Genomic DNA, 15,645 nt, shown 5'->3' on the forward strand with positions numbered 1-15,645 from the left:
GAGAGCATATCCTATGAGATATGAAAACAATGAAAGTATTTTACTCAAAAATACTTTATAAACTTTCACAAACTGTTCAATTGCAAAGGGATACGCTGGTGTCAAAGAATACTCATATAATGGTGGGCTATATAACAACTTTCAAGTGAAGAATCAAAATGTTTTTCTACTACTAAAATAAAGATTTTAAAATTTGGTTATTAGCATATTAAACTTTTACCTAGAAAAAAGTAAGGTAATTCAGACTAATACTATCATTTTCAATGCATAATTTTTAAGACTAAGGATAATTAAGTTTTCAAGCAATGAAACTGAAGCATGCCAACATTCAACTGTTTACTATACCCTGCCATCACTCCAGCTTACTGAAAAAGCGAAAGAGCCATTCTCAAACTTGCCTTAGGACAAATGTGTGTGGGAAAGAAAGCAAATCAGGAAAGGCAACATCTACAGTTCACTTTTTACAAAAATGGTGCAGATAGAACAAAAGGAAGCTTAGCTAAAAGACAAAGTAATTTGTACAGTGAATATTATCTTAGGATCATAAGCTTTCAGTGATGTAAAGAACTTCAGAAATTGCATAGCACAGCTTCTATATCTTACCTGTGGGAAAAGGTAGGGTGCAGATTTAACCTAAGTAATCCAGTTGATTAGTGACAAAGACAGAATGAAAATTCTTATTTGACTCATTCATATTCCAGTGTTCTTTCCACTATTTTTTTTTTTTTTTTTTTTTGGTCATGCCATTTGGCATGTGGAAGCTTAGTTCCCTGACCAGGGGTCAAACCCAAATCCTCTGCAGTGGAAGTGCTGAGTCTCAACTGTTAGACTACCAGGGAAGTACCTCTTTCTACCTTTAAACATCATTACCTGGCAAGCATTTCTCTACTATTTCAATGATAACTTACTAGCACTTAATAAAAGTTTCTTTGGTTTTGGATGCAACAATACTAATATTAAAACTTTAAAAGTAACTCTCTAACCAAAAAGAATTTAATATCATTAAATCTAAATTGTCATTAAAAAATAAACATTCTATTAAGAAACACCTCTGGGGAATTCCCTGGCTGTCAGTGGTTAGGGCTCTGCGCTTTCACTGCCAAGGGCCTGGGTTCAACCTCTAGCTGGGAAACTAAGATCCTACAAGTTGTACTGCACAGCCGAAAAATAAAGGGTTTAAAAAAAAAAAATCTCTGGATCAAAGAAAATACTGAAAAGACAGAAATAAGAGGTAAACATAATTCACTTCTGGGATAAGAAAAGAAGCAATGATATACTCATCAAGTCAAACATCTTCGGCTATCTAGATCACCTTAAACAAGAGGGGCACACACTCTCCAACCAAACAGCCATTCGTGTGTATCATCTTTGCCTAAATCACAGAACAAATCCAGAAGCACTACAGATTGAAAGTACTACACCCGTAAAACAACAGATCTTGCCCCACCACCACTCATAAAAACTTTAACTCATGACACGAATCTTTTGTTTTAGTGAATAAAATACTTATGACTGAAACAAGACTATGGCGCAAACCTTCAGGAATAAAAATCTTACATGCTGGGGCTCATCTTCTGCTGACATTGCATTGTTAACACATAAAGCTTCTAAAAACTTCTGCTTCAGGATAATATAACGAAACCTGTGAAAAATAAAATATGAAACATTAAAATGATTAAAAGTTGAATTATAGCACAGGCTATAGTCCATGGGGTTGCAAAGAGTCGGACACGATTGAGTGACTAACACTTTCACTGCCTTTCACTATAGCAATGTCAATGACTAAAAATGAAACTCAAGCTCCTAAAGCAAAATAGGCCAAGTTTTTCTTATAGGATCAATTATTCCTTTTAAAAAAGACTTTAAAAAATTAATTTCCCAATGTCTCATAAATCAAATGTATTTACTAGTTACTGTAAGTACCTTTGCTTTCAAAAAATTCTTAAAAATATCTTATAAGGCTAATCACACTGAAGCCCTGTGTGTGTATGTTCAATCACTCATAAGCCACAATTAAAAGATAGCAAGTAATCACAATTTAATACTCAAAGGAAGGGTTTTTATTTGAAATATTATTTCTAAGCAAACAAGTTTTTATGGAAGATGTCAAAACTCATCTAACATGAAATCAAAACATTTTATATTCCAAATATTTTATTTCCCAAAATATGTCTTTTCTTTTCAAACATGAGAAAAGTCTTATAAAAATGGAGATGAAAGGGTAGAATGAAATGAATAAAACTGCTAAAAAGCCATAAAATAACTGTAGATTTAAAATTTTTTTAAAGGTATTTTTCAGAGAGGGGAAAGGGAGAGTCTACTTGACTTGTCTATGAATCAAAAAATGTTGAGTGCCTTAAGCACTTTAAAGAAAAGTGTTTCTAAGGGCTGAAAGAAAATAATAATGAACCTTCACAGTCATTCTTCCAACCATTGTTATAACAGCAAATATAAACATTTGTTTTGCCAATAAAACAAAATCCCTGCCTTTAAAAAGAAGGGCATCTAATGAAAGCAACTCATCTAATGCACAGTAACAGATGACTGGATAAAGAAGTTATGGTGTGTGTATACACACACACAATAATTACTCAGCCATAAAAAAGAATGAAATAATGCCATTTGCAGCAACACAGATGGACCTAGAGATTGTCACACTGACTGAAGTAAGTCAAAGAAGGCCAAGTATCACATAATATCACTTATAAGTGAAATCTTAAAGAATAGTACAAATGAACTTATTTAAAAAACAGGAACAGAGTTACAGATGTAGAAAACAATCTTAATCATAACAGTGGGAAAAAGGGAAGAGGGATAAAGTAGGAGATTGGGATTGACATATATACACTACTATATATAGAACAGATAACTAATAAGGACCTACTGTTTAGCACAGAGAACTCTACTCAATATTCTGTAATGACTCACACAGGACAAGAATCTAAAAAAGAATGGATATATGTCTATGTATAACTGAATCATTCTGCTGTGTACCTGAAACTAACACATCGTAAACCAACTATACTCCAATAAAAATTTTAAAAAAAGAAGTCATATAAGGAAGCGGAAAACAAAAAATATTGCCATCTGCAAAAACATGGATGGACCTAGAGAATATTGTGCTTACTGAAATAAGTCAAAGAAAGACAAATACTATGTGATAACATTTATATGTGGAATCTAAAAAATAACATAAATAAATATGCTGCTGCCAAGTCGCTTCAGTCGTGTCCGACTCTGCGACCCCATGGATTGCAGCCTACCAGGCTTTTCCGTCCCTGGGATTCTCCAGGCAAGAACACTGGAGTGGGTTGCCATTTCCTTCTCCAATGCATGAAAGTGCAAAGTGAAAGTGAAGTCACTCAGTTGTGTCTGACTCTTAGCGACCCCATGGGCTGCAGCCCACCAGGCTCCTCCAGCCATGGGATTTTCCGGGCAACAGTACTGGAGTGGGGTGCCACTGCCTTCTCCCATAAATGAATATACGTATATACAAAACAGACTCACAGTCATAGACAACAAACTTGTGGTTACTAAAGTTGGTGGTGGGGGATAAGTTAGGGGTATGAGGTTAACAGATGCAAACTACTGTCCATAAAACAGATAAGCAACAAAGATTAACTGTATAGCACAGAGAATTTGTAATAAGCTATAATGGAATATAGTCTGCAAAAATACTGAATCATTATGCTATATACCTGAAACTAACACAGTATTATAAATCAACTATACTTCAACTTAAAAAACAAAAAGAAGAGAATCATCTAAATAATTCCATGGAATATGTATAGGATTCAGCAAGGCTCTGGGTTTCCTGGGTAGCTCAGCAGTAAAGAATCTGCCTGTAATACGAGACCGGGGTTCAACCCTAGGTCAGGAAGATCCCCTGGAGAAGGGAATGGCAACCCACTGCAATATTTGCCTGGAGAATTCCACGGACAAAGGAGCCTGGAGGGCTATAGTCCATGGGATCTCAAAGAGTCGGACACGACTGAGTAACTAACACAGAGAAAGATTTTGAAGGAGTATTAAACCAAGTCTACAAGGAACGGTGAGGGTCTTACAAGAACTGACTCTTGGAAGATGATCAAGCATGTGCTATGTAAAGGCAGAAGATGATGTAAGAAACAGTATTCCAGGTAAATAAACAATGTACAAAAGCCAAAAAGTATCAAATAGCATGAATTATGGAGAATCAGAAACTAACAGGAAGTTTCACTTCTGATAATGGTGGAGTAATTTGTATCTGGCTAACTTTTCTGCAAATAACAATTAAACCCTAGATAAAACCCCAAAATTATTTGAAAGCACCAAAAGGGAAAAAAAAAAAAAAAGGCTAGCACAACTAGAGGGAAGTCAATACATGAAAAAAGGGAACTTTAGGGAGTGAGATTCAAGGGTATAGGGCCTTCCAGTTGAGGTACTCCCCAATCCACACAGCGTGAGCTAAAACTCAAGCAGAAAGCTACAGTTTTACAGATTTTTGAGAAGTCAGAAAAAGGTCTGGTATGCCAGAACTGCTGAAAAGTGGCAGAGAGGGTAGGAGGATCCAAAACAAGAGGAAACCACAATGAACAATATATCAAAATCTACTATATAAACTGTGCCTAAAACCTTGGCCATACCTAAAACTGAAGATGCAAGGGAGACTCCAAACAGCCCAGCAAAAGCAGCAGACTGAAGGTTAAATAACTGAGCAGAGATTTCAACTGACGTCTGTTAGGTGAGGGACAGACTTTGCATTCTGAGTATAACAAAGTATACTCCCTGTATGAATAAAAATCAATAATTTTCTAAAGAAGATAACGGAAATCCAGAGTTTCAACAATGAATCCACAATGTGCAGAATATATTTTAAAAAATGATGAGACATGTGAAAAAAAGAGTGACTTACAGTTAAGAGAAAAGGCAATCAGTAGAAACTAAGCCTGACGTAACCCAGAAGTTGGAATTAGCAAATAAGAACTATTAGTGAACAGTTACTAAAAATAAGTTCAAGGACTTTATTGGGAAATATAGTCACAATGAACAAACAGGAATATCTCAGCAGAAAAATTAGAAATAAAAGTAAATTCTGCAACCAAAAAGTACAATATTTGAAATGAAAAATTCACTGTTTATGGGCAGATTACTAACTGAAGGAAGTGTCAATAAATGTTGAGGGTAAATCAAGACTAAAGAATACACAGAAAAAATGTTTTTAAAAAAGGAACAAAGCTTCAAAACTGTGGAACAATATCAATCTAATACTATATAATTAGAAGGAGAAGAGAAAGGAGCAGAAAAAATTTTTGAAGAAATAACTGCCAAAAACTTCTCAAATTTGATGAAAGACATTAACTTAGATCCAAAAACCTCAGTAAACCCCATGCAGGAAAAATACAAGTAAATCACTGCTGCTAAGTCACTTCAATTGTGTCCGACTCTGTGCGACCCCATTGACGGCAGCCCACCAGGCTCCCCCGTCCCTGGGATTCTCCAGGCAAGAACACTGGAGTGGGTTGCCATTTCCTTCTCCAATGCATGAAAGTGAAAAGTGAAAGTGAAGTCACTCAGTCGTGTCCAACTCTTAGCGACCCCATGGACTGCAGCCTACCAGGCTCCTCCATCCATGGGATTTTCCAGGCAAGAGTACTAGAGTGGGGTGCCATTGCCTTCTCCAAGTAAATCACACATAGGCACAATCAAACTGCTGAAAACCAATGACAAGGAGAAAATCTTGAAGGCAGCTAGTAGAAGAAGAAAAAAAGAAACATTATATACAAGAGAATTAAAAATAACTCTTTGTCAGAAATAATGGAGGTCAGGAAACAATGGAATGACATCTCTAAAATCTTTGTAGTATTATGAAGAAACAACTGCTTCAGATAGTCCCTTGTGATGTTTTATATACAGGCACCGTTGACTAATTTTATATATCAGATAGTAAACTAATTGAAGTACATGCAAGCTGTCCTCTAGAAATGCTCCAACTCAATGGGACTGAGGGTACTATGTGCTAGGAAAGCTAACAGTCTTGTTTTTAAATTTTTGTTTATTGCTTTGTCTTGCTACACTTCTACCAACGATAAGATACCAGAAAGTTTCATATGAAATCTTACCTTTTTTTGTCAAATTTTTCCATACATTCTAGAGGCTGAATGAACTGAAGAACTTCATCCCATTGGCCATCAAGGATTAGTTGCCTATATAAAGAAAAATCCATGCCTGCTATCAAATTTATGTTACACTAGTTAAAAGCAGAATAGATGACAAGATAACATTAGAACATCACAAAGCAGGTAATAAGATTAATATTTTACTTGATTCCTTAACCACCGTAATAAAATTAACTTTCCCCATAAATTATTTGTAACAACATATGCTATTTGAGAAGAATCTCTGAACCTGCACCCACTCCTAATTCTAAAATGTTTTTCTTCACCTATGTAAAAACACTGAACTAAATCGAAAAGTTTATTTATTTCCCCACTATTAAAGTTATTCTGTATTATTCAGGGGCCAGTGTGTAGGTGTGTCCCAGTCTAAGTCAGTGGGTCTCAACTTGGGGCAGCTTTGCCCCCTGGAGACATCTGGCACTGTGTGGGGACATTTTTGGTTGTCACAACTGGGGTGTGACCAGCATTTACAGGGTATGGGTGAGAGGAACTGCTAAATATCCTACATCCTGCGATGCACAGGACAACTCCCACACTCACACAACAAGATGTTAACAGCACTAAGGCTGAAAAACTGCTCTAAATGTGACTTCAACATCTTGGAGGCCATCTAACTAAATTTAATATATACTAAAGTTTACATTCTGAGAATGAAAACAGTAATGAATAATACCAGGTTTCTCTGACTTAAGTGGTCTATGGGAACTTCCAAAAGTTATAAGGCTTTTAGATTACTGTTCTTTCTTAAAAGTTATTTCCCTACTTACACATTTTCAGAACAGAAAATTTAAAAAGGAAGAAACAAGCAAGAAGATCTACATAAGATTGTCAATTTTTAAAATTCTACAAAGAATGAATAGTAATAAAAAGCAATCACAATATATAACATAATCATTTTATAAAGGGACATTTTAACATTTAAAAAGTAGGAAGGATATAATTTCAAAGGTGAGCCCTTTAAGATGAATACATTAGAAGAATACATTTAGTTTAATGAAAAATTTCCTATTCTTTAACTCTTTGCATTTCACCTTAGACCAGTAAAACTTCACCACAAACCAACGGGTTCCTGCAGAGGGATATCAGAGAGCCACTACTAAATTCCAGGAATAGCAATACTTGAAAGACAAAGCCCGAAGAATACTGCCTTAGTATTGGTTCCTGCTACACATTTCATTGACTAAGCTCCCTAGGGCTCAGTGACATTCATATTAAATACAGGGAAGTGCAATGAATTTAAATAAACTTTCCTGATATAATAAAGCTTTTTAAAAAGTTCCTTCTTCATGAGTTAGAAACACTTCATTTTCATTTCACAAAATGCTACATATCCAAGAATCTGTACTCCCTGTCAAGGACATTTGGTATCACATAAGCACAGAATACATCTCTGTCTGGAAATTTGGGTTTTTCTTTTTCCATCCAATTCAAGGAAGGATATATTTAGCTTTCCATTTTGGCAAACATGTTAACTCCCTTTTGCTCTGCAATTCCATCTCCAAGAAACTTGTTCTAAGGAAATAATCCAAGATACAGAAAAAGTCATATGTATGAAAGATGCTCAGTAGAGCATTTAAGAAAACCTGGAAACAATTTAATTGTCTAAAAATAGGGAAATTATTAGGAAATTAAGTAAACTGAACAATTTAAAAGCAAAAATTTATAATCACACAGAGAATTCTTATAATGTTAATGGACAGAATAGGATACAAATTATAAAAGCAAAACAAAATTGCTGGTTTTTTAATATGCATCAAAAACTATGTGTGGACGTTGAGGTGATTTTTCTTATTTTTCTATATTTTCTACAAAGAGTATATTTATATGAGTATGTTTTATTTCTACAGCCACAAGAGATATTTCAGAAATATTTTAAGTTTACAGTCTCTGATTTCTTAATAGAGTATCTTTTACATGATGCCACAACCATAATAGAGTTGTGACTCTTTTTAATGAATCTTTGGATCTTACTCCTGAAAATATTCTACAGAAAACTTTATTTTGTAAAGTCTCATTATAGAAATAAACCTTAAAAAATTATACTTACTTTTCATGATTATAAACACCTACCTATATTGTACCTATTATCTTATTAATACTTAACATTTCTTGGAATGAGCTACAAACCTTACAGTGATAATGAAATCGTACCTCAGGAAAAGCATATCATCAGAAAACAGGCCATTTATGACTCCACTTTCCTTCTCAAGGGCCAACATACTAATATGGAGCTTCTTTGAATTCAAGAAGTCTAAGATTAGCTTAATGATTTCGACCTCTTTTACATTCACTGTTTCTTCAGCCGTCATGTCGATAGCCTAAATATTAAACAAAATAAAAACAAAAATTAGTTCTACTGTTTTACTTCTAAGCATTATTAACTACATGGAGACTACACATAACAAGTTTCTTGGAAATAATTAGTACAGGTATTCAAAGTGAAATTAATGTAATATTTGTCAAAACCAAGTCATTCTTTGAGGTATGACATAGGTATAGCTATGATTTTTTTAAGTGTTTATCTTCGAGAGATATACATTGGAATTACAGATTGATATGAAGTCTGAGATTTGCTTCAAAATAATACAACAGGCACATGGCAGGAAGTAAAGAAAAAATAATAATCATGACTATTAAAGTAGGGTAATAGGTAAACGGAGGTTCATAATATTTGCTATGGTCTGAACATCAGTGTCTTCCCAAAATTCATATGTTAAGTGATGGTATTAGGAGGAAAGACCTTTGGGAGGTGATTAGGTAATGAGGACAAAGCCCTCATGATTAGGATTAGTGCCCTTGTAAAAGACACCCCAGTTTTCCTGGTGGTCCAGTGGTTAAGACTCCACGCTTCTACTGCAATGGGCAACCAGTAGTTCCTAGTTGGGGAACTAAAATCCTGCATTGCCTCTCGGCATGGCCAAATAAAAATGAAAAATTAAATTTAAAAAAGTAATAATAATTAAAAAGTAAAAGAGACCCCAGAAAGCTAGCTTACCCCTCTCTCTTAGGAGAATACAATGTGACTCAGCAGTCTGCAACTAGCAAGAGGTCTCTCACAGAACCTAACCATGCTAGCATCCTTATCTCTGACTCCCAGCATCTAGAATTGTGAGCACTAAATTTCTTCTATATATAGATCACCGAGTCTATGGTATCCTATTACAGCACCTCAGATGAACTAAGATAATATTATTCTGTCTACTCATACATATGTATAAAATTTGCAATAAAGAATATTTTTAAAGTCACAAATATCCAAACCATGTTTAGCTATGTCCTATATACTCATTCAATAAGCACTGGATATCTTTTCTTTGTGATATACACTGTCCTGTACTCACTCTGTCCTTAAGAAGTTTACAGAATGTAGCAGCAACATGTAAAATATTGTACTCTATACTTTGGAACCAAATAAAACAAGGCTGATTGAAAAGCGCAACTTTAAGTAATATTGGTACTATCAACATAAACATCAATGATATTTCAGTTCTTTCAAATCCCTTCTCTTACCTGTTAAGTCTGCAGTGATACAACTGAGCTCACAAGTTAATCATGAAGAATTAGAACTAAGAGGAATTCTGAAGAGCATTAGGTCAACATTCTCATTTTAAAGATGAGACCACACAACTTAAATGCCCTAAGTTGTTGCAGTTTTCAAAAGTCCAGGCTCAGAGCAATACAAAAGAATAGCAAGCTAAGGAGACTGGTTGCAAACAAACGTGATCAGATAAAACAGCATCTTTCCCACAGGACCAATTATCTTTAATCAAATGCACAGAAATATAAATATATACATGTATGCATACAGGTTTATTTTTTTCAATTTGTTTACTATTTTGACAATTCATTTCTTCATAATGAGAATTAATTACAATCATGTGGCAGACTAGAATGCTCATCAGATTAGTATATTTTTTCTCTTAGGTGAAGAAGGCACTAAACCAAGGACAGAGCACGGGAAAGTAATTAGGACTCAAATAAGTAATGACATCAGACTAAGCTAATCTCATACATCCATCTCCACAGTAAGGACATGCCTACCTCAGGAAACAGACAAATCACAAATTCTCCCCCAACAGGCCAGTCACCCAACTCCTCATGCTTTGGGTTTCCCTTTGCTGTCTTCTGAGCTGACTACCCTTCTGTTCATAGACTTTGTTCAAAAGACTTTGTACGATAAAATTAATGATACTTCCATTCAATAAATTCTGATCATATTTCACAATTGTCTCTCTGAGATTATTCCTAGAGCACACTGATTTTAGCATTCCCCAAATCTTCAGATAGTTCTTACTAGAAAAGAATTGTTGTTGTTTAGTCACTAAGTCATGCCCAACACTTTGCAACCCCGTGAAGCCTGCCAGCCTCCTCTGTCCATGTGATTTCCCAGGCAAAAATACTGGAGTGAGTTGCCATTTCCTCCTCCAAGGGATCTTCCTGACCCAGGGATCAAACCCACGTCTCCTGCTTTGGCAGGAGAATCCTTTACCAATGAGCCACTGCTAATTTAACTCCCAGAAAAATAACTGAAAAGCTGCCTCAAAAGTTCTTAGAGGGCACTTCATTTAAATCACCATATACCAATTACACAACCTAATATAGAATTGAGACCATAACTTTCTAACATTCAATACATACAATGATATTAAATAGTTTATAGGCCTCATATTATTCAACATTCAGTTTAATACTAAGTAACTCTGGAGTTATTATACTTTGAATCTATGGCAACAGTCCCACTTAAATTTAAATCATAACCACAAGTTTCACGCTGCCATCATTTCTGATCAGTCAATAAAGCCTAAGAGAAGTAGTATATTCCAACAATACATATTTTACAATGATTTTATACTTAGATTTTGAATAGATGCAAAAAATACACCTTAATTAACCGGAATTATTCAGGGTTTTAAAAAATTAATTTAAAACATAAGTTTTAATTCTAAACTGTAGAATTCCCAGTAGAAAAGTATACTTTAATTATCCAAACCAGAATTTTAACTCTTATAAACATTACTGTTGCTAGATACAACATAAAACATAGGTACATAATGACTATATTTTAGAATTATAATTTTTGAACACACCCTCTGTTACTGCAGCATTTGAAGAAGCTCCCAAAATCCTAGCTGTATATATTTTAAAGATAACATATAAAAGCATAATCCATCAACATTTTTTAATCTCCTTAAACTATTAGTCACTACAAAGGTAAGATTTTCCTCTAATTTGGAGAAGTAGAATTCAGTAATAAATGCCTCTTCCTCTTCCCTCAGGGAGACTATAAATCAGTAAGATTCTACTAGCTTCAGTTCAGTTCAGTTCAGTTCAGTCGCTCAGTCGTGTCTGACTCTTTGCGACCCCATAAATCGCAGCACGCCAGGCCTCCCTGTCCATCACCAACTCCCGGAGTTCACTCAGACTCAAGTCCATTGAGTCAGTGATGCCATCCAGCCATCTCATCCTCTGTCGTCCCCTTCTCCTCCTGCCCCCAATCCCTCCCAGCGTCAGAGTCTTTTCCAATGAGTCAACTCTTCACATGAGGTGGCCAAAGTACTGGAGTTTCAGCTTTAGCATCATTCCTTCCAAAGAAATCCCAGGGCTGATCTCCTTCAGAATGGACTCGTTGGATCTCCTTGCAGTCCAAGGGACTCTCAAGAGTCTTCTCCAACACCACAGTTCAAAAGCATCAATTCTTCGGTGCTCAGCCTTCTTCACAGTCCAACTCTCACATCCATACATGACCACAGGAAAAACCATAGCCTTGACTAGAAGGGCCTTTGTTGGCAAAGTAATGTCTCTGCTTTTGAATATGCTATCTAGGTTGGTCATAACTTGCCTTCCAAGGAGTAAGCGTCTTTTAATTTAATGGCTGCAGTCACCATCTGCAGTGATTTTGGAGCCTAAAAAAATAAAGTCTGACACTGTTTCCACTGTTTCCCCATCTATTTCCCAAGAAGTGATGGGACTGGATGCCATGATCTTCGTTTTCTGAATGTTGAGCTTTAAGCCAACTTTTTCACTCTCCACTTTCACTTTCATCAAGAGGCTTTTTAGTTCCTCTTCACTTTCTGCCATAAGGGTGGTGTCATCTGCATATCCGGACAAGGCAATGGCACCCCACTCCAGTATTCTCACCTGGAAAATCCCATGGACAGAGGAGCCTGGTAGGCTGCAGTCCATGAGGTTGCTAAGAGTCGGACATGACTGAGCGACTTCACTTTCGCTTTTCACTTTCATGCATTGGAGAAGGAAATGGCAACCCACTCCAGTGTTCTTGCCTGGAGAATCCCAGGGACGGCGGAGCCTGGTGGGCTGCTGTCTCTGGGGTCGCACAGAGTCGGACATGACTGACGTGACTTAGCAGCAGCAACAGAAGCAGCATCTGCATATCTGAGGTTATTGATATTTCTCCCAGCAATCTTGATTCCAGCTTGTGCTTCTTCCAGTCCAGCGTTTCTCATGATGTACTCTGCATATAACTTAAATAAGCAGGGTGACAATATACAGCCTTGACAGACTCCTTTTCCTATTTGGAACCAGTCTGTTGTTCCATGTCCAGTTCTAACTGTTGCTTCCTGACCTGCATACAGGTTTCTCAAGAGGCAGGTCAGGTGGTCTGGTATTCCCATCTCGTTCAGAATTTTCCACAGTTTATTGTGATCCACACAGTCAAAGGCTTTGGCATAGTCAAGAAAGCAGAAACAGATGTTTTTCTGGAACTCTCTTGTTTTTTCGATGATCCAATGGATGTTGGCAATTTGATCTCTGGTTCCTCTGCCTTTTCTAAAACCAGCTTGAGCATGTGGAAGTTCACGGTTCACGTATTGCTGAAGCCTGGCTTGGAGAATTTTGAGCATTACTTTACTAGCATGTGAGATGAGTGCAATTGTGCGGTAGTTTGAGCATTCTTTGGCATTGCCTTTCTTTGGGATGGGAATGAAAACTGACCTTTTCCAGTCCTGTGGCCACTGCTGAGCTTAGGAACCACTAATATTATTTTTAATGTGACAGACAGTACATAAATGTTCATAATTATTACTTGAATTAATTTAAGATGCAAAAAAAAAGTCAATGAAGAAATGTCTCTTAAAAAGTACAGAGTAGCAGAGCAGCAATGAAGACACAGACAGAGAACGGACTCGTAGACACAGCAGGGGAAGGAGAGGCTGGGCAAACTGAGAGGACAGCATGGAGACATATATATTACTGCATGCGAAACAGATAGCAAGTGGGAATTTGCTGTTTAATACAGGGAGCTCAACCTAGAGGGATGGCATAAAGTGGGAGATGGGAGCTGGGAGCTCTGGAGGGAGGGGCCTATGTATACCTGTGGCTGATTCATGTTGATATATGGCAAAGGCCAACACCATATTGTAGAGCAATTATCCTACAAGGAAAAAAAAGTAGAGTAGATGATTTTGTTTGCAACTCTTCTAAAAGCCATTCAATGGCTATCATCAAAAAAATCCACAAACAACAAATGCTGGAGAGGGTGTAGAGAGAAGGGAACCCTCCTACACTGTTGGTGGGAATGTAAATTGGCACAGCCAGTATCAGTTCAGTCCAGTTCAGTCGCTCAGTCGTGTCCGACTCTTTGAGACCCAATGGACTGCAGCACACCAAGCTTCCCTGTCTATCACCAACTCCGGAAGCTTACACAAACTCGTGTCCATCAAGTCGACTATGGAGAACAGTATTGACGGCCCTTAAAAAACTAAAAATAGAGCTATCATATGACCCTACAATCCTACTCCTGAGCATACATCTGGAGAAAAACATGATCCAAAAGGATGCACCCTAATGTTCACTGCAGCACTGCTTACAATAGCCAAGACATAGAAGCAACCTACATGTCCATCGACAGAGAAATGGACAAAGAAGATGCACATACATGCAAAGAAATAATATTCAGCTGTTAAAAAGAATAAAATAAGGCCATTTGCAGCAACTCGGATGGACCTAGAGAGTGTTATACTGAGAGAAGTCAGTCCAACTGACAAAGAGAAATATTGTATGACATTCCTTATACCTGGAATCTAAAAAGAAATGATACAAATGAACTTACTTACAAGACAGAAAGAGACTCACAGACTTAGAAAACAAGCTTATGGTCACCAGAGGGAAGGGATAGTTAGGGAGTTGGGGAAGGTCATGTACACACTGCTATATTAAAAATGGATAACCAACAAGGACCTATAGTATAGTACATGGAACTTGACTCAATGTTATGTGCCAGGATGGCACATGGGAGACAGGTCTGGGGGAGGATGGATACATGTACATGTATGGCTGAGTCCCTTCACTGTTCACCTGAAACTACCACAACATTGTTAATTAGTTATACTCTAACACAAAAGAAAAAGTTTGAAAAAAAAAGATATACATTTAAAATAAGTACTTGAAATACATGTTTAATCTACTTATTAGAAAAATTAATAAATAAAATGAAACCCATTCAAGGGAATTCCCTGGCAGTCCAGTGGTTAGGCATCCATGCTTTCACTACCAATGATCCAGGTCTGATCCCTGGTCAGGGAATTAAGATCCCATGGCGGGGCCAAAAAAAAAAAGTCATTCTAAAGGATAAAGCTCCAGCCCTTCAATCTATTCAGCCAAATCAGCCTTGATAACATCTTAGGTAGATATGCCAGCCCATGTACATGCGTGCTCACCAAGCAGAATTTATAATATATAGGGCCAACAATAAAGTGTATTCCACGTAAAACAGAAAAAAAAATTGGGGTAGGGAGGATCAGATTGTTTCAATATTTTCATACTAAAAGATTTGCTATTAAAAAATAAATCTCAAAACGTGAACTCTATGAATTTTCCTCTAAGAAATAAATGTTTACTCATATTCAATAATGAAGTAAGGAAAAAAGAGTTTTTTTTAATAAGTAAATATATCTGGAAATGAGCTAGACAGAGGTCAGTATTTTAGTACTAAGATACAATTAACATCTACAGAAACTAAATTCCAGATGGGGTCTCTATATGGACTCCTGCTGATAACTATCTAAGTGAATCAAGATTAAAAGAATGTATTAGAGGGAAAAAAATAAAATTATTTTTAGAAATCTAAGATTAAAGGTAAAATGTTAGCAATAGATAAGAAAAAAAAGAATGGTAATAGAAATATATTGACTTCTATGTATATTTCCATACATAGATATGAAAAATGTTTCATGAAAAAATATCAGCTTTCTAACCAAACATAAATAGGTATTTAAATGTCCCTTTGCAATGAGGTACTTTCACTAACTTATAATACAAAATAGGAAGGAAGAAAATGCAGAAGGCTAAGAATGATTCAAAAGCATTAAGGCAATTAGGGCACATCCATTAAATATTTTATAGTCAAGAAAAAAAAGTGTTTAAGAAAGGCTCCATTAGTCCCTATCCCCATCCTAAACAATAAACACTGCTTTCTTTTAACTTTCCAAGAATTAGAGTGCCTAACGCTGAACAATAGTGCTTCACCATT

The 15,645-nt window shown here is 36.2% G+C and overlaps 1 protein-coding gene across 13 annotated transcripts in view; it reads right to left on the reverse strand.

Annotated features, from left to right (window-relative positions):
- WDR47 (WD repeat domain 47) overlaps positions 1 to 15,645 on the reverse strand; it is a 78,535-nt gene that overhangs the window by 31,184 nt on the left and 31,706 nt on the right. For 6 of the 13 annotated variants that reach the window (XM_086391551.1, XM_086391553.1, XM_086391554.1 and 3 more), the window contains exons 2-4: positions 8,310 to 8,476; positions 6,102 to 6,185; positions 1,537 to 1,642 (exon numbers count right to left, since the gene is read on the reverse strand). In XM_086391551.1, the coding sequence (XP_086247677.1) occupies positions 1,537 to 1,642; positions 6,102 to 6,185; positions 8,310 to 8,467 (348 nt within the window). In that variant the 5' untranslated portion in view covers positions 8,468 to 8,476. Of the gene's footprint in view, positions 1 to 1,536; positions 1,643 to 6,101; positions 6,186 to 8,309; positions 8,477 to 13,488; positions 13,549 to 15,645 lie in introns of all 13 variants that reach the window. The other 7 variants (XM_086391545.1, XM_086391546.1, XM_086391548.1 and 4 more) reach the window with 3 other exon arrangements.

Source organism: Bos grunniens, chromosome 3, assembly GCF_055505025.1.
Source record: "Bos grunniens cultivar Pamir isolate PY7600 chromosome 3, Bosgru_T2T1.0, whole genome shotgun sequence".
NCBI classification, from domain to species: Eukaryota; Metazoa; Chordata; class Mammalia; order Artiodactyla; family Bovidae; genus Bos; species Bos grunniens.